We start from the raw sequence: 21513 nt of genomic DNA, 5'->3' as shown, positions 1-21513 counted from the left end.
GTAATATTTAGTTTGTTTGTCTTCAGAATCCATATGTTTGTAAGGAACAGATCCAAATTCAGCCTTTATCCGACGATCTTCATCTTTATTCTCAGCAACAGCGACAGTCACAGTCAAAGCTCGCGCTCGTTACGATTCAAATTTGAAAGTAGCGCCACCCTCGAGAAGCGTTACGACATTGTTTACGGCACTGATATCGAGCGCTCATTGGTTCTCACCTGCTTCGTCACAGATTGCGACATGCCGTGTTTCAGTGGATTGACATTTGAAATGAGTGTGCACCTTCACGGAGAGAAGCCAGATTCATATTTTCATGGATAAATAACTTAAATTCTGCTCTGTACCCCATAAAAAATAAATAAATAAATAAATTACCGCTGTACTTGGGATATGAATAATAAAATGAGAAAAAAGTCCATTCATTTTGCCATTCCCATAAATGTCCATCTGTGCTTTTTTGCTAGTAATGTTTTTCTTTAAGTAAATTCATGATTATTCATTAAAATTTAGGGGCAATCATTAATCCTTTGTCTCAAAATGTAGACAATTTAATCGATTCTCATTTGCTACTTAAATCTACAACATTAAAAAAACATCAAATATTAGATCAAACTACCTCAGAATCATCTTTGCACTGCTGTCAGCAATCACATCAAGATCAAATAAATTTCCACATTCATCTTGAAAATGCATGCATGTTGTGTGTACGCGAAAGCAGGCTTTGTTGCGTAAACAAGCTTTGGTTAATACTATTTTATAAATACTGAGGTAAATTATGTTATGTTTCAAACAAACCACTCACATCGCTTCATAAAATTGAGGGTAAACCACTAGAGTCTCATGGATTACTTTAATGTCTTTACTAGCTTTCTGGACCTTAAATGTGCAAGTTGCATAGCTGCCTGTGGAGGGACAGAGAGCTCTCGGATTTCATTCAAAATATGTTCATTTGACATAATGGTGAATAATTAATGACAGAATTTTCATTTTTGGGTAAACTATAAATTTAATTTTGTTTTGTGAAATACGTGAATTAAGTTATGCATTATACAACATTTTAAGCAGTTAATAGTTTCAATTTAAAAGTCATTAATATAAAGAAATATAGCAACTACTTTCAAGTAGTTTACTGTAAAACAAAAATACAGCAAATTTACAGATAAGTGACCAATCCTGAGTGGCGACATCACTACACAGCATGCGTTTAACGGCACGGTTCAGCACGGTTAGTGTTCTGAGAATTCCAGGCCGAGAACGGTTTGTAATTGTGCCATACCGTACCAGACTCCTGTGGAAACGCAACTGGAACCATTCCTTACAGTTCTTAGAGCCGTTTCAGGTCACTTTTAATAGTGAAAATCTATCCAAATTGATCTCACGTGTGCGGCTTCTCTCTGCTGTGGATCCTCTCGTGTGTTTTCAGAGATGCTGACTGACTGAATCTCTTGTCACAGTATGAACACTTGTAAGGTTTTTCTCCAGTGTGGATCCTCTCATGTGTTTTCAGATGTGCTAACTGACTGAATCTCACGTCACAATGTGAACACTTGTAAGGTTTTGCTCCAGTGTGGATCCTCTCATGAGTTTTAAGATGTTGTGACAGCCTGAATCTCTTGTCGCAGTGTGAACACTTGTAAGGTTTTTCTCCAGTGTGAATTCTCTGGTGCAGTTTTAATTGTTTCACATGAATAAAAGTCTTCTCACACTCAAAGCACACATGATCTCTTACACCAGCATGTATTTTCTCATGTCTCTGTAAACTCTGCAGCTGTGAAAAACTCTTTTCACATACAGAACATGAATGTGGCTTCTCCTTCGTATGAACTGTCAGGTGTTTCTTCAGGTTTGATGCCCAGAGAAATGTTTGCCGCACTGATCACATGCGTACGGCTTCTTTCCGGTGTGGAGATTCATGTGCTCTTTGAGGTGTGCAAATTGCGTGTAGCTCTTCCTGCACTGATCGCACGTGAACGGTCTTTCTCCAGTGTGGATCCTCATGTGAAGTTTAAGACTTTCTTTGTATGGGAAACTCTTTCCACACTGAGTGCATGTGAACGGCTTCTCTCCAGTATGAACTCTCATGTGAATGTCTAGACTTTCTTTCTTTGAAAAGCTCTTCCCGCACTGATCACAAGTGAAAGGCTTCTCTCCAGTGTGAATTCTCATGTGAACATTAAGTTGTTGTTTGTTTGTGAAGCTCTTCCCACACTGATCACATGTGAACGGCTTCTCTCCAGCATGCATTCTCAAGTGTATTGTAAGGTGTGATATTTGTGTAAAACTCTTCCAACATTGATGGCATACATGTGGCTTCTCTCTACTATGAATTCTCACATGAATTTCAAGAGTGTGTTTGTATGTGAATTTCTTTCCACATTGATCACATGTGTGTGGCTTCTCTCCGGTGTGGATCCTCATGTGTCTCTTAAGCTCTGATGATTGTGTGAAGCTCTTCCTGCACTGATCACATGTGAATGGCTTCTCTCTATTATGAACTCTCACATGAATCTCAAGACTTTTTTTGTATGCGAATCTCTTCCCGCATTGATCACATGTGAACGGTCTCTCTCCGGTGTGGATTCTCATGTGAGCTTTAAAATTTTCTTTGTATGCGAATCTCTTCCCACACTGATCACATGTGAACGACTTCTCTCCAGTATGGATCCTCATGTGTCTCTTAAGGTGTGATGATCGGTTGAAGCTCTTCCCACACAGATCACATGTGAACGGCTTCTCTCCAGTGTGAACTCTCATGTGAACATTAAGATTATATTTGAATGTGAAACTCTTTCCACACTGAGTGCAGGTTGTAGATTTCTTGGCTCTTCTTTTCTTTAAAAATGTCTTTTTAGTCTTTGAGCGACTCAAAGGTTTTTCTCCAGGTTTGACATGATGTTTCTCCTCCACTTCACTCAGTTCTTCACTTTCCTCCTTCACTTCCATCAGGTCTGAAAAGAAAAACTAGTTTAAATCTTCCAATTATTGTTTTGTAACAAATGCTGTTTTAATGTAGTGAGATCTACAAATTTATCTGAACAATGACACAATCATCTAATGTAATAATCATAGAACATTTGAGAATAGTGCCACCATTTTGCCACCAAATTTTGGACTGCTATTTATTCTATTTGACTAAATGTAATGTAATTTAGTTAGACAAATTTATATCAAGTAAAGACTTGCCCTTTAAAAGAAGGAAAACTCTATGCAGTCAAGTGGAGTAAATTGTGTATTTTTACATTTGGATTTATTATTGTTTATTGTATGTTGAATTTTTCTGCAAAAGATGCTGCAGAGAGTGATGCTGCAGACAGTTGAGCATGACCACAGCTTTAACAAGTTTAAAATGAGCAATTTTATTAGCATTATCTGTGCCCTACATGTTTCACTCAACCCTGTTACTTCTGACATGATTTTCCTCCTTTCAAAAACAGAGCATTTCTTAGAATTGTGACACCCAGGAAGTGACATCATCTGGGCTCTTTCTACAGCTGATGGGAGGACAAGAAAATAATCTCAGTCCACTGTCTCAGTTTTTACACAAACTGTACAGTGTTGACCACATTTATCAACCCTGTTATCAAAGTTATTAATAAAAAAATGATATCTTTAACTATGAATAACGTCTTAGGTTACGCATGTAACCATGGTTCCCTGAAAAGGGGATCGAGACACTGCATCCTCTAGTCGACTGAAATACCCACTTCTCCATACCGAGGAATTGACTGCCATGTCGGCTGTGATCAGCATTTGATCAACTCAACGAACTTAGATGCTGGAGTCAGATTCCCTCACACAGGTCTGTGATGGACTGTCAGAACCAACACACTCGATATCACTGTCTAGACCAGTGTTTCCCAACCCTGTTCCTGGGGGCACAAAAACAGTGCACATTTTGGATATCTCCTTAATCTGACCCCTTTAGTCTCTCCAACTCCAGAGCTGGGTGGTATATTGAGTTTGTATGATATACCGTATTTTTAATATACGATACAGAATGAGGCGATACCGTTTATATCGATATACAGTAGTGGTATATGAGCGCATCTGAAAAACAGCGGTGGACGTCACAGAGTGCTGCTGCGCGGGAAATGCATAATACAATTTGGCTTAAACATGAGACATGCTTAATATTAAGAGCTTTAAAAATAATTAATAAGATTAAGATATAGTTAACACGTAGGCCTATCATTTAAAGCGGCTTGCCCTGTCAGATGATCTGACAGATTCAAGTGCTGACATATTTTTGCGCTGTTTAATGCTTTCGTGATGTGGTGTTTTCCTAAGTGCATAACTTACATTTCACAGGTATATTCTCCATCTGTAAATGTTAGAAAGTCATACAAATATTTACATTTTTCCGTCAGGAGCGGACGAGCCTTCTGCTAGCGAATCTCATTCTCCTCTAAACTTCATATTGCTAGAGACTGCGGTCTTTAGCCTCCTTGTTAGAGCGCCCACCTCCCATGCAGATGATCCCGGGTTCGCGTCCCACTTGGAGCAGGCAGGTGCGAACTGGAGGGGCTAAATTGGTGCCGTGACCCGGGTGGGAGTGAGGTTTAGGGGGGTGAGCCTAAGAGATGAAGGCTAGTAAGAGCTGTGCGTGTAAACCTCACTCCCCTGAACTCAAGAAGTGCTCTAGCGACTGATGCTAGAGACTGCGGTCTTTAGCCTCCTTGTTAGAGTGCCCACCTCCCATGCGGACGGGCCCGGGTTCGCGTCCCGCTTGGAGCGGGCAGGTGCGAACAAGAGGGGCTACACTAATACTGCCCACAACCCATTGCACTTTGGAGGAGGATTCGGGTCAGAACTACAAACAAAAGTAAAAAGGGTAACACTTTATTTTAGGGTTCAATTCTCACTATTAATTAGTTGCTTATTAGCATGCATATTACTAGTATATTGGCTGTTTATTAGTACTTAAACGCACACATTAATGCCTTATTCTGCATGACTTTATTCTACATACCTTTATCTTATCCAGTACCTAAACACAAAAACACTACAAAAACAACCTTACTATTAATAAGCAGTAAATTATGAGTTCATTGAGGCAAAAGTCATAGTTAATAGTGAATTTGTGTTCCCCATACTAAAGCGTTACCGTAAAAAGTGTTTAAAAACTACAAAGCATGCATGGTGGATGTATGCAACCACGGTTTAGATAAAGAGGTCTGAGTGACTAATAATCAAAATTTAACCTAATAAAACATATTTAATGTTAACCATGTCATATATTTTATCTGCAATAACAATGTGAACTTTTATAAAGATCCCTTAGGCCATTAACTGTTAAATGCATCATTATGCATTAATATGAGGAGTGTGTCCACATGAAAGACCCTCGACTGCAGATCAACGTGCTACTTTCTCTCCAACATGGTAGGAAATGAAATGAAATGCAATGTGGAGGATGTTAACTGCGACAAGATGATTGACAGACCAGTTTAGGGTGACAGGATGCATGTAACTATGTGACAGAGAGTGTTAAAGACGCAATTTTATGACAGCATTGTGTGTCCCAAAGCTCGCCAACTATTCTTGTACACACTTAAAAATATACTTTTTCTTCACAAAAAGAGTAACGCTCTAATTTAAAGACTCATTAAGGGACCGATGACATTGTTGCGTTTGAATCATGTGCTTCAGACACCGGTCACGCTTCAGGTGTTCCCCACAGTGTCCACTCGCAGTGTGAGTTCCCATTCACAAGGAAACTTCTATTATTTATGAGAAATACAACTTTACTAGTAACTACAAAATCAGGCTTTGTTCATGAATGCATGAAGAACAAACACCAACCTCTTTGTTCTTCAGTATCTTCAGTGTGTTTCATTCTGCAGGGTTCTGGATCACTCATGGTCTCACTGTCCTCTAATAAACTCAGTCTTTGCAGATTTCAGCTCTTCCTGATGCTCATCTGATGGAGATATTCCTGCATTTATTGATGAACTACAGTGGAGCTGATCTGCCAAAATCAAAACTATATAAGTTACTGAATTTAAGCATTTATAACATTTAAACTTCTTTTACTGTCATTCTGTGGCAAATCAACCAAATTTTGGAAATTGTCCTAGCTCAAATTTTTGATTTTGTTCATATTTTTTTCAGTAGAAAGACAAACATAAATAGTGATGAAAGCCAAAATATTAAATGTGACAGATGTACTGAATAATCCACTGTTTGGTCAAAATGACAATTTTCACCTGAGATTTGGAGCCAATTTACAGGGGTTTAAAAATGACTTTGCATGCCTGTAACTCAAGTAGTATTAAAAGATATCTTAATATTCTTTTGGATCCTGGTTCTTAAACTTTCCTTTTCGTATCTTCATTTTAAACGGCCCTCAGTCAATCCCAGATATATTGGGATCTCAATGTAGCTCAATGAGTCAATTGCACACATTTCCAGTGGTCGAAAACCAAACGGACCCACTTTGCATACAGATGGTACTTTTTCATTTAAAGAGGAATATCTGAAGAACAAATAATGTTAAAACTAGAAATGAAATCTTGTGTTTTTCTATCAATACAATTGCATAGAACATAGCTGTCTGAGTGCCATGAAGAGTTTTTCCAAAGCTTGCATGCCTGTCATTCAACCTAAAAACTGGTTCTTAAACTTTTCTTTTGAAATCTTCATTTTTTTTTAAAGCTCTAAATGGTTCAATTTCATAGATATGGGGACCTCAAAGTGGCTCATGTCCAAATTGTTGAATTTTACCCATTTTCAGTGATCGAAAACCAAACGTGGTTCACTTTAAACACAGCTAATACTTATTGCATTTAAAGAGGAATATCTGAAGAATAAACGTTTAAACTAGAAATCTATCTTATTTCAAAACAATCACATAAAACATACCTCTCTGAGTACCAAAAATGTTGATGATCCTCAGACTATCAACACTCATTCAACAAGACATTCAGATCATCTCACTTTATTCTGAGTGTTTGCTGTTAGAAACTGATTATTTGAGTCAGGATATATGAGAAAAGACTATTGAAAGACAATACTGTTATTTCTCACAATATGACAAATACAAAAACAAACACAGATTAACGTCACTCACCTTCATCAGCCACTACAGCTAAATGAAATCTAAATATAGTTTGATTTTTCTAATAAATACATTACAATAAAAGTAATTAGAATATTTACATGTGCAGAAACCAACAACAATCATAAAACCTCCAAAAATAAAAAGCACCAAAGCAAATTTGTATGTTTCCAGCGTTAACATATTCATATTAAGCTATATAGGTATTTAAAAAGTCTCAAATCAAAAGGCTTATTATAGGCTCAAAGTATTTAACAGTATCTGTTCCAGTGCATTTTAACAATGTAAACTGACTAACAAATTTGATCTGTCAAAGAGGAGTAGAAATAAAATAGCAGCAGCAACACTTGAGATCGATTCCCATCAATTGCCCTCACAGATCTCAAACTTTGACTTTTAACATTCATTAACACAAAATCGCTCAGGTCTGAATGAATTCATCATATTTTCCTCACATGCTGCTGCACTAAATGTTTATTTCAGTAAGAAGACGACAGAAAAGACGCACAAGTATCGCTGTGCTCGATGAAAACAACACAGAAATGAGCCTGTCGCTTGATCAAACTGTATAAAGTGTGTTTGATGGTCGTGTAAATATGAGAAATACCGTGAACTGCTGGTGCTCGACCGGCTCTTCTTCTTCTTCTTTATCGGCGGCTCGTGTTCTCACAAAGAGCATTAGCGCCCTCTATTGTGGGTTTAGGATCATAGACTCATTTTATTCCCCAGATCAGGGACGTGCAGAGCTCCTCAGGGGCAGGAGCCCAAATGTAAAAAATATGGAATGCCAAAGTCTGCCAATATTAAAAATAAACAAATACACAAATAAAAGAAATGTAAAGCATATATATATATAATGTATATATAGAAAAAAATGATTTTTTATTTATACATTTCTTTATTTTTACATGTATGTATTTTTACAATTTCTTTGTCCGTAGGGTAATGAGGAGGGCGTGGTTTACCTCAGACATAGCAATCGAGCACAGAGTAGGCGAGAGCGAAGCGTTGAGGCCACAGTGACACCTTGTGGTGTGCCCGAAATACAAGAAGTGTAGCCTTCTGACGTTGATACTGGGTTGAATGACTTGGATGGGTAGTATGGCCAAAATCTTGTATCACGGGTTAAGTCATTTAATATGACCCTAACTGTACTGTGTGACATGGATAGGCTACTCTTTATTCCGGACATGGCTGTAGAACATCGTCTGGTCTGGATTTGTAAAATGTCCTGGGCTGGCAAACATGAACAGCAACATCTTCAGCAGAACAGGGACTCTGAAATGGAAGCGCTTGTTATTTCCCATTATTAATCATCTGAATGAATGGGCTTGTGTTTGATTGAGATTCGGGCACCGGTCAGAACACGGAAAGGAACCAGCACACATATAGGCTACAGTGAAGTCGACGCAAGCATATTGATCAATGCATTTGAAACGAGACCATAAATTCACTTCACATTCATATTTCCTAGTTTTACATGCACAACATGTGACAAACGCTTAAAATACTACGCATATTTTAAAGATCTAAAATAGAACGGGGCGTCGGTTACAGTAGAACATTTTGTCGCGTCATTTCCCGTGTGGACAGTCACAGCATCACTGATTAATATTAATCCACTGGAAGCTAGTTATTTGAATTTATAAAGTTTTAAATAAGGATATTTGTTTTACACAAACGCATCGCTTCGCTTCAGAAGACCTTTATTAACCCTCTGGAGTCGTACTTTTACTATGGATGGATGCATTTTTCATATTTTTTTTAAAATGTGGGGCCATTATTTTTTTATATATATGTGGGGCCTATTCACTGCCATTATAACCTTGGAGGACTAAATGTGACGGATGTGGTCTGCACGAACACCACCGAGATCCGATGTGTTCGGAAAAATGCTCAAACTCATTTTTATTATTATTATCTTGTTTCGTATGTCCATCTCTAAGCATGACTGTTTTTAAGTTAATGAGCTCAACAAAGTAATCGATTGAAACATTTATTGGTTAAAATCACTGATCCCATGATGTGTTTAATTAAGCATGAAACCACATATTAAATTTAATCACATTAAAATACATAGATATTCTTTATTCCTTTTTATAGTAATAATTTTGTATTTGTTAAAATCACATAGGAGGGCACAGGGCTACAACATCCACCCGTTACTTGCAAATACTGCTTCTGCTTTTCCAATAAATCATTAAAAATGTCTAAAGTTTTATTATAAAGTATTAAACTATTATGAAAAAACTCTGTGACTGTAATTTCTTTACTTAGTTCAGGAAATCTTATGCATCCACTGGGAGAATAAAAAGTCCCTTCAGAAATACTTATGGATTTGCTTACTTCAAATTTCTTTAGAGAGTAAGGTATTATTTTTCCTATGTTTACCCAAAACAGTGTGTTGAGAGCAAATGTCTGTTTCATTCACACAGAGGGCGCCCTCGACCTGAAAGTCCACAAGTGAGAAACGAAGAAAGAATACAATAACATACAAATAATCTTTAAGACAATAAACAAGTTATGGCTCAATAGAGACTCATAAAAGTCATAAAACTTATGTGATATACATACTTTCATGCCATGTTGTAATTATGATAATTAATTACAAGTGACTTGAGCGAAACACATTCTTTAGTTATAATACCTTCTGCTTTCAGAGCAGCACATTTTTAATAAAGACAACAATAGTCTGAATTAGAGCTACTGTAATGAGTAACAAAACTGCTGTAACACTGATGTGTCCCGGACAGAAATTGAGTTTGACTCCCCTGGGTTCATTAAATGTCAGGCACCAATATCTGTGGGGCTCTTATTAGTTATAAGAGGTCATGAAATGGAGAATCAAAAGTGTTAGAGAGTTACACATGTACTTATTTCATATGCGAAGCTGTCAGCCAATCACAGCAGTGGGCGTTTACACTGAAGTCTCACAGAGACACGCCCCTTCAAAACAGAGCTTTCAAATCAGTGTAAAAACAATGTAAAAATCATACTAACATTATAAGTGCACCACAGGAAACATAAAATAACTTCAAATGTCTTACCTGTTGAATTCATTCAGACCTGAGCGTTTTTGTGTTCGTTTGTTTCGATGTTTTATAGTGAAAACTGTTACTGAATGTGAGTCAAAAGTCAAAGTTTGAGTTCAGATTTTGAGAGCCATTTTATTTTGACATTTTATCTCTTTTCACATCTTTGGCTGATCAGATTTGTGTTACTTTAGATTATTAAAATACACTGAAACAGATACTGCTAAATACTTTACATTGAGCCTGTAACGAGCCATATGAAACATTTCAAATCAAGATGTAAACGTTAATATATGAATACAGTCTGACATTCGCTTTGTGCTGTTCTTTATTTTATAAAGGTTTTATTGTCCGTTTTGATCTAGTTTCATTAATGCGGTGATTGTATTTACTACAAAATCTAACTTCATATTTGCAAGGTTCTGTAGTTATTTAGCTGTATGTTGATGTTTTTTTTATTCATGTCATGTTGAGAAACATCAGTATTGTCTTTAATTAGATCAGTTTTACAGTCTTTTCTCATATATCCTGACTCAGATGATCAGTTTCTAACAGCAAACACTCAGAATAAAGTGAGATGATGTGAATGTCTTGTTGAGTGAGTGTTGATAGTCTGAGGATCATCAATATTAACAGAGAAACTGCTGAAAACACTCTTTATTTCATGTCAATAGTTCCTGTTTTCACCTCATTTATTATGCTGATGTCTTCAGATCTGCTGTAAATTGACACTTAAAGCTCATTTCATTGCTGTCAACAGACTGAGGGGATTTGATGACTACAAATATGTACATTTATTTCTCTCTTTATGCTTTCAACAGTTTTTTTTCTTACAGTTCTTTACTACTTTTCTAGATATCTGTCATTATTTTAATGAAGAAACAGAATGTTAGAATTAGAAACAAAAAGTTAATATAGCAAAAAAAAAAAAAAAAACTTGTCAGTATTTAGAACAAGAATAATTTGATAACATACAAACACTGTATTTAAGGATCACAGTGCAGCCCAAAATACTCTTTAATTGTCATTTTAAATCTTTATAGTTTGCCACTTTCCTTCAAACCACTAGATTTCACCCATTTGTCAGCAAGATGTTTTTAATCATTTAAAATATAATGAAATTTAGTATGATCTCTCATTCTTTTATATATTTTATTAAGTACTGGTCAAAATAACTGTTGTTTCATTTTTACATTAAATATATCTGTTACACTGAATGATGATGGAACATTATTTCACCTATATTTTGACAAATAGACACTTGCATTTAATGTTTTTTTTTTATTTTTTTTAATGTAAAATCGCTTTTGTATGTTTAATTTGATGCAGACACTAAAATTTGATTTCTGGACATTAACCCTATAAAAACAAACACAGTAACTGATATATTTTTGATTCTGGCTGATCAGCTCCTCCAACCAATCTGCAGTTCACTTAATGAAGCTCTGCCCACAGCAATTCACTATCAATGAAGCTCCCCTCCCACAGCAGTTCTCCAATAAATGCTGGAATATTCCCATCAGATGAGCAACAGAGCATCAGGAAGAGCTGAAATCTGCAAAGACTGAGTTTATTAAAGAGGACAGTGAGAACATGAGTGATCCAGAACCCTGCAGAATGAAACACACTGAAGATACTGAAGAACAAAGAGGTTGGTGTTTATTCTTCATTCATTCATGATGCTGAACAACATTCATGTTAGAGAGATTCAAGCACTTCTGCACATTTAGATACACAGTTAAACTATGAAATAGTAACTGAACTTTTAACAAATGTTCAGTAAATCATCTGGTCAGGATTTTTGCAGGGCAGCCGATACCAATCCTGATCATTCAAGCTTTATATAAGTGATCTGTTAACCTTTTTTCAGATAAAGTAATACCACAGATCTTGGCTTGGTTATATTATTTACAGTAATATTGTATGTTGTTGTTTTAATTGAGAATCAAATAAATAACAAATACTCATTTTACAATGAACATTTTAATAGGTGTTTAAAAACAGAGCTGTCACAGAACACTAGCCATATTAGGATACTTTGGCTTATTAAAGAGTCGACAAGACTTAAATGTCAAACTGAACACAATTTCAACCCATAAGTTGACATGCTGTCATTTAGACCGTCTTTATGAGTATGCCATCATTAAATCATCCATTCAAATAATACGCTTAAAACACTGATTTATTCATGAATGAAACAACATGTTGAAATGAAGTTAATTTATCCTTTCAATGCATTGACCAGCACTGACACCAATCCCCTTAAATCCCTTTAAATCTTTAAAGGATACAATGACAAAAATATCAGCTGATGTCCTGGACTGTATTATATTATAGTCCCGCCTCAGACACAGAGAGCAGACAAGATGACAGGAGCATTGAATCAGGTTCGCTGTATTCTTTAGCCACTGTTCCTCCATGTTGTTCAGAACACATACATGGCAAATGGTGAGTTTTTCTGGTGAAGGGCAGTGCTAAAGTTTGTCGTCATCAAATCAAGATCAGTTCATGAGATCGGCCAAATTTAGTGACTCCCGTTTGAGTCATAGAATGTGATTATTGGTCAATACTGATATAAGGTCGATCGATTGGAGCATCCCTAGTATTAAGTAAATGAACTTTCCTCATAAATTGTAGAAGTTATTCATAGTTATAGATATTATTCTTCTTACAGTAACTTTGGTAACAGGGTTGATGAATGTGATCACAGGTTCCTCCATCTGATCTGGATACGGCCCGGATCTGGCTGACCACGGTAAACCTCAGGATAAACAGAGAGACAAATATTAGCGTAGATGCCATTCTTCTTCTGATGTAACGAGTACATCTGGTGTTATAGGAAGTGTTCCTGGTTCCGGCTGACCTAATTTATGCAGCCTAACAATCCTTTAACGGATTTGAAAATATAAATTGATAATGTGTTATGTGTATGCCAGGGTAAAGAGATGTGTTTTTAGTCTAGATTTAAACTGACAGAGTGTGTCTGCTTCCCGAACAATGCTAGGAAGATTGTTCCAGAGTTTAGGTGCCAAATAGGAGAAGGATCTACCACCTGCGGTTGATTTTAATATTCTAGGTATTATCAGCTGGCCTGAATTCTGAGATCGCAATAGACGTGAAGGACTATAATGTGTTAAGAGCTCGCTCGGATACTGGGGAGCTAAACCATTTAGTGCTTTATAAATGAGTAGCAAGATTTTAAAATCTATACGTTGTTTAACAGGAAGCCAATGCAGTGTTGACAGAACCGGGCTAATATGGTCATACTTCCTGGTTCTAGTAAGAACTCTAGCTACTGCATTTTGTACGAGCTGTAGTTTATTTATCAGGCGAGCAGAACAACCACCCAGTAGAGCATTACAGTAATCTAGCCTTGAGGTCATGAACGCATGAACTAACTGTTCTGCATTTTTCATTGAGAGCATATGTCGTAGTTTAGATATATTTTTAAGATGGAAGAATGCGGTTTTACAGATGCTAGAAACGTGGCTTTCAAATGAAAGATTGGTATCAAAGAGCACACCCAGGTTCCTAAGAGACGACGAAGACTTAACAGAGCAGCCATCAAGTGTTAGACAGTATTCTAGGTTATTACATGAAGAAGTTTTGCGGTACTCCATATTGAACTTGTGATCGATGTGACATCTCTTTGTTTACTACTACAAAAGATTTCAAGACTATTCAAAAAGAATATTGTGGTCGATAGTGTCAAAAGCAGCACTGAGATCTAGTAACACTAATAGAGAGATACAACCACGATCTGATGATAAGAGCAAATCATTAGTAACTCTAATGAGAGCAGTCTCAGTACTATGGTACAGTCTAAATCCTGACTGGAAATCCTCACAGATACCATTTATTTCTAAAAAGGAACATAGTTGTGATGACACTAGAATGCACTGTCCGCGAAAAACTTCTAGTTTTGTTTTCTTCCAGCTGCGCTCCATTTTTCTGGCAGCTCCCTTTAGGGCCCGAGTGTGCTCATTGTACCATGGCGTTGGATTAGTTTCCTTAATCTTCTTTAAGCGCAGAGGAGCAACTGTGTCTAATGTGCTGGAAAAGAGAGAGTCAATAGTTTCTGTTGCAACATCGAGGTCTTCTAAGCTGTCTGGTATGCTAAGGCGATGAAACTGATCAGGAAGATTATTTATAAAGCAATCTATAGTGTTAGAAGTGATAGTTCTACCATATTTATGGCTGGGTGGTGGTTTTGCAGCCTTGGCTAAATGTAGTATACACGAGACTAGATAATGATCTGAGATGTCGTCACTCTGCTGCAGAATTTCAGTGGCATCAATATCGATTCCATGTGACAATATTAGATCTAAAGTATGATTACGACAATGAGTGGGTCCTGACACGTGTTGTCTAACTCCAATCGAGTTTAGAATGTCTGTAAATGCCAATCCCAATGCGTCTTTTTCATTATCTACATGGATATTAAAATCACCAACAACAAGGACTTTATCCGCAGCCAGTACTAACTCTTTTCTATGATAGAAAATCAGCAAATTCTTTGATAAAGTCTGTATGGTGTCCTGGTGGCCTGTATACAGTAGCCAGCACAAATGTCAACTTACATAACGTTACATAAAGCACCATCACTTCGAAGGAATTATATTTGAAGGACTTTTGAGTAATACTGAAGATATTACTATAAATTACAACAACACCTCCCCCTTTGCCTTTCTGACGAGGATTGTGTTGATAATCGTAACCTTGAGGGCTAGACTCATTTAGTAATGTAATGTAATAGTCTGGTTTTAGCCAGGTTTCTGTCAAACACAGCACATCTAGATTATTGTCTGTGATAATATCATTTACAATAAGTGCTTTTGATGAAAGGGATCTAATATTCAGCAACCCAAGCTTTATCATTTGTTTATCAGTATTATCTCTGTTTTTTATTTGTTGAACATCAATTAAATTTTTACCCTTAAAAGGGTTTTGAAGTTTTTTGCATTTACTAATTCGGGGTACAGACACAGTCTCTATGTGATGATATCTAGGTGAAAGAGTTTCTATGTGTTGAGATTTATCTGACTTTTGTGACGTGAGACAGCTAGCAGACGGTCGGTTTAGCCAGTCTGTCTGCTTCCTGACCTGGGAACCATCTCTTTTCAACAGGTCAGGTCTGCCCCAAAAACTTTTCCAATTGTCTATGAAACCTATATTATTCTGCGGACACCACTTAGACAGCCTGCCATTGAGTGATGATAATCTGCTAACTATCTCATCACTCCAACAAACAGGAAGTGGTCCAGAGCAAATTACTGTTTCTGACATTGTACTTGTGAGTTCACACACCTCTTTAATGTTAATTTTAGTGATCTCTGACTGGCGAAGTCGAACATCATTTGTGCCGACGTGAATAATAATATTAGAGTATTTATAATTAGCATTAGCCAGCACTTTTTAATTTGCTTTGATGTCAGGTGCTCTGGCTCCCAGCAAACATGTGACTATGGTGGCCTGTGTCTCTATTTTCACGTTCTGTGTAATAGAATCGCCAATAACTAGGGCACTTTCAGCAGGATTCTCAGTGGGTGTATCACTGAGTGGGGAGAACCTGTTTGATGTTCTTATTGGAACGGAAGAGTGGTGTTTTCCACGGCTAGGCCGCCTCACCGTTAGCCAATTGCCCTGCTGCACGGGCTCTACAGCCAGAACCAAACAATGTACAGAGTTCACTAAGCTAGTTGCATCCAAAACATTATCTAAAGCCCTTGCATTCTTCCTATCCTCAATTAAAGTTTGGATGCGTGTCTCTAATTCTGAGATTCTCTCTGTCAGCCTGACTACCTCCCTGCATTTATCACATGTGTAAATCTCACTGCTGACAGAGAGAGCTATACTATGCATGTGACAGGCAGTGCAAGTAACAACAAAAGGAGAGGATGACATGACTCACCGTGTTTGTAGAGTGATCCGACTTACCACAGTTGTTTGATGGACTCGAGTCATAGAAAAAGTGGTGATGTGACATTTGACACTGAAGCTTCGAAGCTTGTATCAAAAAAACGAAACAACTCACAGTGAAGCACTGTACCGGAGCTTGATTTGTTTTGCCATAACCACGTGATCTATGATGCCCGAAGCTTTGTTTTCACACACAACCATGTGACTGCTTCGTATTCTGATTCAAATAACATGAACCCCTGCACAGGTGTCAAGTGTCATTCACTTTTTTGATAAGAATAAATCAATACGAATAAATATTTACAAGTGTAGTTTTGTGCATGTTCAGTTTGTATTTATTCCCAGTTCATAAGTACTTCAACTGACCATTCTAATCTTCGTTTATTTTGATAATATATGCCCAAGTGAAATAACCTCAGATACTTTGATCTCCTGAGATACGATCAATACAAACACACACAGGCATCTGTTTTCCCAGCCCACAGAGTGAAGATGCGGGAAAGCCTTTTCCCTCCTGTCCTTCCTTCACATATGTTTCTTCTCCCCCACTTCAGTCCCTTTACCCATTCTTCCCTTCACTCACTTCACTCTTAGTGATCATATGAAAGTATAATGTTCGCTGTCTTTCTTTCAGGCCTGATGGAAGAGAGCGAGGAGAGTGAAGAACTGAGTGAAGTGGAGGAGGAACATCATGTCAAACCTGGAGAAAAACCTTTGAGTCGCTCAAAGACTAAAAATACATTTATAAAGAAAAGAAGAGCCAAGAAATCTACAACCTGCACTCAATGTGGAAAGAGTTTATCAACCAAACAAAGTCTTGATGTTCACATGAGAGTTCATACCGGAGAGAAGCCGTTCACATGTGATCAGTGTGGAAAGAGCTTCACAAGGAAAGATAGTCTTGAGATTCACATGAGAATCCACATTGGCGAGAAGCCGCACACGTGTGATCAGTGTGGAAAGAGTTTCACACACAAACACAGCCTTAATGTTCACATGAGAGTTCACACGGGAGAGAAGCCATTCACATGTGATCAGTGTGGGAAAGATTTCACACAAAAAACTCACCTTAATGTTCACATGAGAATCCATACTGGAGAAAAGCCATATGCATGTTATCAGCACAGAAAGAGTTTTTCAAAAAAACTAAATCTTCACATGAGAATCCACACCGGAGAAAAGCTTTTCAAGTGTGATCAGTGCGAAAAGAGATTCTCAAACAAGAAATATCTTAAGATTCACATGAGAGTTCATACTGGAGAGAAGCCGTTCACATGTGATCAGTGTGGGAAGAGCTTCACACAAAAAACTAACCTTAATTTTCACATGAGGATACACACCGGAGAAAAGCTTCTGTACGCTTGTGATCAGTGTGGAAAGAGTTTCACACGACCATCACACCTTAAAGAACACATGAGGATCCACACCGGAGTGAGACCGTTCACATGTGATCAGTGTGGCAAAACATTTCATGGGGCATCAAACCTAAAGACACACCTGAGAGTTCATATGAAGGAGAAGCCACATTCATGTTCTGTGTGTGGAAAGAGTTTTTCACTGCTGTCATATTTACATAAACATCAGAAAATACACACTGGTGTGAGAGAGTACATGTGCTTTGAGTGTGAGAAGATGTTTACTACAGCAAACCATTTAAAACTGCACCAGAGAATTCACACTGGAGAAAAACCTTACAAGTGTTCACACTGTGACAAGAGATTCTGTGATTCATCATATCTGAAAACACATGAGAGGATCCACACTGGAGAAAAACCTTACAAGTGTTCATACTGTGACAAGAGATTCAGTCGGTCAACACATCTGAAAACACATGAGAGGATCCACACTGGAGAAAACCTTTACAAGTGTTCACAATGTGACAAAAGATTTAGTCAGCCAGCAAATCTGAAAACACATGAGAGGATTCACACCGGAGAAAAACCTTATAAGTGTTCATACTGCGATAAGAGATTCAGTCGGTCAACAAATCTGAAAACACATGAGAGGATCCACACTGGAGAGAAGCCGCACACGTGTGATCAGTGTGGAAAGAGTTTCACTGTTAAAAGTCACTTGAAGATGCACATAAAGATCCATGCAGTGGAGAAACTCCTCGATCCATGCGGGAAGAGGTTTGTTCAGTTATCTTCATTATTTACTCAAATGAAAAACAATCACAGTAAGTTCTTCATCTTTATGAGCAGTAAAGTGTCTTCTGTGTAAGTTAGTTTCCTAACAGCCATGATGAGCAACAGGACATTTTGGTGGTTGCTTGTTATCTACTTCAGATTTACACATTATTATGAGATAACGAGATATAAGTTTCTCATTATTGCGATTCTCATTACGAGGAAGTCTCTCGTTAATATGACTTTGAGATCGTTTCTCGCTATGAGATTTCAAGTCACTATTGTTAGGAAGTGTCTCATTATTATGCAATTAAGCTATTATGAGAAAGTTTCTAAATATTATGAGAAATTAAGTCATAATTATGAGAAGCTATCTCATTACAAAATATCACCTCATTATTATGAGAAGTCATTAGAAAGTTTCTCATTTTTATGAGAAAGTATCTGATGTACGTCATTATGAGAAAGTATCAAGAAAGTATTTGATTATTATGGGAAAGTATCTTATTATTATGGGATGTACTGTATATTATTATTATGAGAAGGTATCTCATTATTATGAGAAAGTAACTTACTACAATAAAAGTATCCCATTATTATGTGAAAGTTTCTTGCTATAATGGGATTTATTTTCTGAAAATTACAACAAAACTCATAATGAGAGCATTTCTCATTATTATGAGATACTAAGTAGGGATCTAATGAGTCGATTCATATAGATTCTTGGGTCACGATTCAATTAAAAATCAATTCTCGATTTTGAATCAGATTTTGATTTGAGACGTGCATAGGTTTGATTTTAGATTTCATTTTAAGCATAGAGATTTATTTTATTTAAAGCTGCTGTCTTTAACTTTTTTTGGTTAAAAATGATCCACAATCAATTTTTGAGCAAGTACATAACCAGCCAGCGTTCAAAACGATCTACTTACCTTAGCCCGATTCACAACGGTAAGCTTGTAATAATGTTTTATAATTCGGGTGGTACTGGTGGGTTTTCGAGGCAAATTCGAGCATGTGTTTGCGTCACGTCTGTAAACAGAAAGAACGAGTCCCAGCTAGATTGCATGTGAGGCGGATCACAAATCATTTTCATGACATTAAAATAGATCATAATCATGCACAGCAGTTGTCGACCAGATTTGATGGGATTAAAATGACTATTGAACTCATCAGTGATCTTGACTTTGAGCTTCACTTTTCATTTCACGTTTGTCTTTCACTTGAAATCTCACATGATTTAATGTTTCTTTTAGACCTGATGGACATTAACAAGAAAAGAAAAACAGAAGACAAAAGTGTAAAAATGCTTCACATGTTAATCAAGGCTGAAGATTCACATGAGATTCACACTGGGAAGAAGCGGATCAGTGAAATCACATCTGCCTTCTCGTTCTGAAGAAACACCATTTAACTGTGATCAGTGCGGTGAACATTGAGCATCAGTCCTGAAGAAACACCTGAAGATTCACACAAAGGAGGAGATTCATTCGTAATATTACAGCAGAAAAGACACGGCGGTGTGTGTTTAAGAGCAGGAAGTCCTTTACTACAGATGATGAACTGAAAGAGCACCAAATAAACAACACTGATTCAAAGAGATTCAATCTGTCTGAAACGCATGAAAGGATTCACACTGGAGAGAAACACATCAGAGATTGATCAATTATCTACTCTACGGAGTTACGACCCCTGGCTCACACACGTAAACCAAATTATAGGCTCAAAAGTATATTTATTTAATTACAAAATTAAGGTAACACTAAATCATAGAATGAAAACAATTAAAGGAAATTACAGTGTTTCTGGATTCATCAGTAATATCAATTAGTAAAGCGAGGTGTATGGTTGAAAATGTAATAGTGTTGAAGTATAAAGGCAGAAAACAACAAAACATAACACAAGCAAAAAAAACCCAAAGTCCTCTCTTTTGGCTCAGCTGAAAGTCTCTCTTAAATGAAGCGTCTGAATCATGACAGGTGTGCCCAATTGACTGCCAATCAACGTATCTCGTGGGTAAAACTGCAATTCCAAGATCAGACGGCAGAGGTCGTCACAACAGTCACGATCACAGTAATCTTCAGATCCAGCAGTGACACCAAACGTGACACGATAAAGCATCTCTTCCATAGAAATCTGTCCTGATCAGCTGCAGTGAGAGACACGACAAAGAAACATCATCCACAGTCATTAAAGTTCATCTTCAGGAGTTTGTGTTAATGTTTGTAATGAATCTCCATCACTCAGTTCTCTTTCATGAAGGAAAGCAGGAGTTTTTAAAATGAACTCAGTGTTCTTGTGCTCTCACAGTTCAGGAGCTGAAGAAGAGACATAACGCTTTTAAGAGAAACGTGAATCTGATAATAATTTTTAACTCGTTCTTCATTGTTTTTCATGAGAACATCTAGTTTCTCTTCCACTTCTACTCTTCCATGCAAATGCAAGATATTCTTTCATGTATCTTTGGACACTTTGCTTCTCTTCTTCTCTTGATATTCTTTGGCTCTCATAAGTCTTGTTTGGTGTCACTTTTACTTTTTGTATTTGCTTCATATAATGATTGATTAAACTCATTACTCATGTTGTCAACAACTCATTTGTTCTAGTCAGTTTGATGTTCATTCACACCATGAGGTGCCATGAAGTCAGAACAATTACTATAAACTTTAAACGACAACCGCTCGCCTTCCCTTCTCTCATTCATTTTCAGCGTCGAGTCTTTGTTTGTTCTCGGGTTGATCAAGCGACAGACTCATTTCTGTATTGTTTTCATCAGGCACAGCGCTACTTGTGTGTCTTTTCTGGCGTCTTCTTTTCGTCTGCCACTCTTCTTCCTGACTTTCACAGGAGCAATGTCATCAATAACATTCTTGACTTTTGAGTTAAAAGAATCAAGGAGAAAATCAACAGAGTCTGCAGATATGCTCTGTGTTAAAGATGTAGCCTTCATAAACAGCACACTAGTGTTCTCATTTAAGCATCGCTTTTTGACCGAGATAGATCTAGCTTCAACACAGGCCCGGCGCCAGGCCAGTACTGATAGGGTGGGCATTCCAATACTAAGGGTGGGCAAACGCAAACCGACAGAAAAATTAAAACTTGGCAGGTGACAAAGTTATTTATAAACACTAAGTTACTTATACCAAAAAACATGTAATGGAAACAATTGCTATATAGTGCACAACGAAATCCATATCTACAGATACAGAAAAGCTTCTAGCGTTTGTAATGAACCGCTATCGTGGGATTTCTGATGAAATTGTAAAGTAGATCCCAAACTCTGAAAAAGTCTTGAATTTCACTTTCGGCCGACAATGCATGAACAACCACTAGATGTAGTTTGTGGTTCAAACAGTGTATGTTTCGGCCCAGTCTG

General features: G+C 37.2%; 3 protein-coding genes and 1 pseudogene across 5 annotated transcripts in view; 3 read left to right on the top strand and 1 right to left on the bottom strand.

The window, feature by feature from the left end:
• LOC127508114 (obscurin-like) overlaps nucleotides 1–21513 on the top strand; it is a 536232-nt gene that overhangs the window by 326223 nt on the left and 188496 nt on the right. The gene's annotated exons all lie outside the window — the stretch shown is intronic.
• On the bottom strand, nucleotides 298–5897 carry LOC127508171 (gastrula zinc finger protein XlCGF57.1-like; annotated as a pseudogene).
• Nucleotides 11627–21513, top strand: part of LOC127508193 (gastrula zinc finger protein XlCGF7.1-like) — a 186020-nt gene continuing 176133 nt past the window's right edge. The window contains exon 1 of the mRNA XM_051885947.1: nucleotides 11627–11740. Within this exon, the coding sequence (XP_051741907.1) occupies nucleotides 11683–11740 (58 nt within the window). The 5' untranslated portion in view covers nucleotides 11627–11682. The remainder of the gene's footprint in view (nucleotides 11741–21513) is intronic.
• LOC127510134 (zinc finger protein 235-like) lies at nucleotides 16648–20780 on the top strand. Its single transcript, XM_051889616.1, has 3 exons — nucleotides 16648–17082; nucleotides 17245–18140; nucleotides 20744–20780. The coding sequence occupies exons 1-3, from the start codon at nucleotides 16648–16650 to the stop codon at nucleotides 20778–20780; spliced, it is 1368 nt and encodes a 455-aa protein (XP_051745576.1).

This window comes from Ctenopharyngodon idella, chromosome 3 (assembly GCF_019924925.1).
Source record: "Ctenopharyngodon idella isolate HZGC_01 chromosome 3, HZGC01, whole genome shotgun sequence".
Lineage (NCBI taxonomy): Eukaryota > Metazoa > Chordata > Actinopteri > Cypriniformes > Xenocyprididae > Ctenopharyngodon > Ctenopharyngodon idella.
Note: the sequence above shows the minus strand (reverse complement) of the source record. Positions and strands in the feature narration are given on the sequence as shown.

Coding starts and splice junctions, on each gene's coding strand:
- LOC127510134 (XM_051889616.1), top strand. CDS start 16,648: ATGGAAGAGAGCGAGGAGAGTGAAGAACTGAGTGAAGTGGAGGAGGAA. Junction 17,083..17,244: donor CACAAAAAACTCACCTTAAT/GTTCACATGAGA, acceptor AAATATCTTAAG/ATTCACATGAGAGTTCATAC. Junction 18,141..20,743: donor CTCGATCCATGCGGGAAGAG/GTTTGTTCAGTT, acceptor CATTTGTTCTAG/TCAGTTTGATGTTCATTCAC.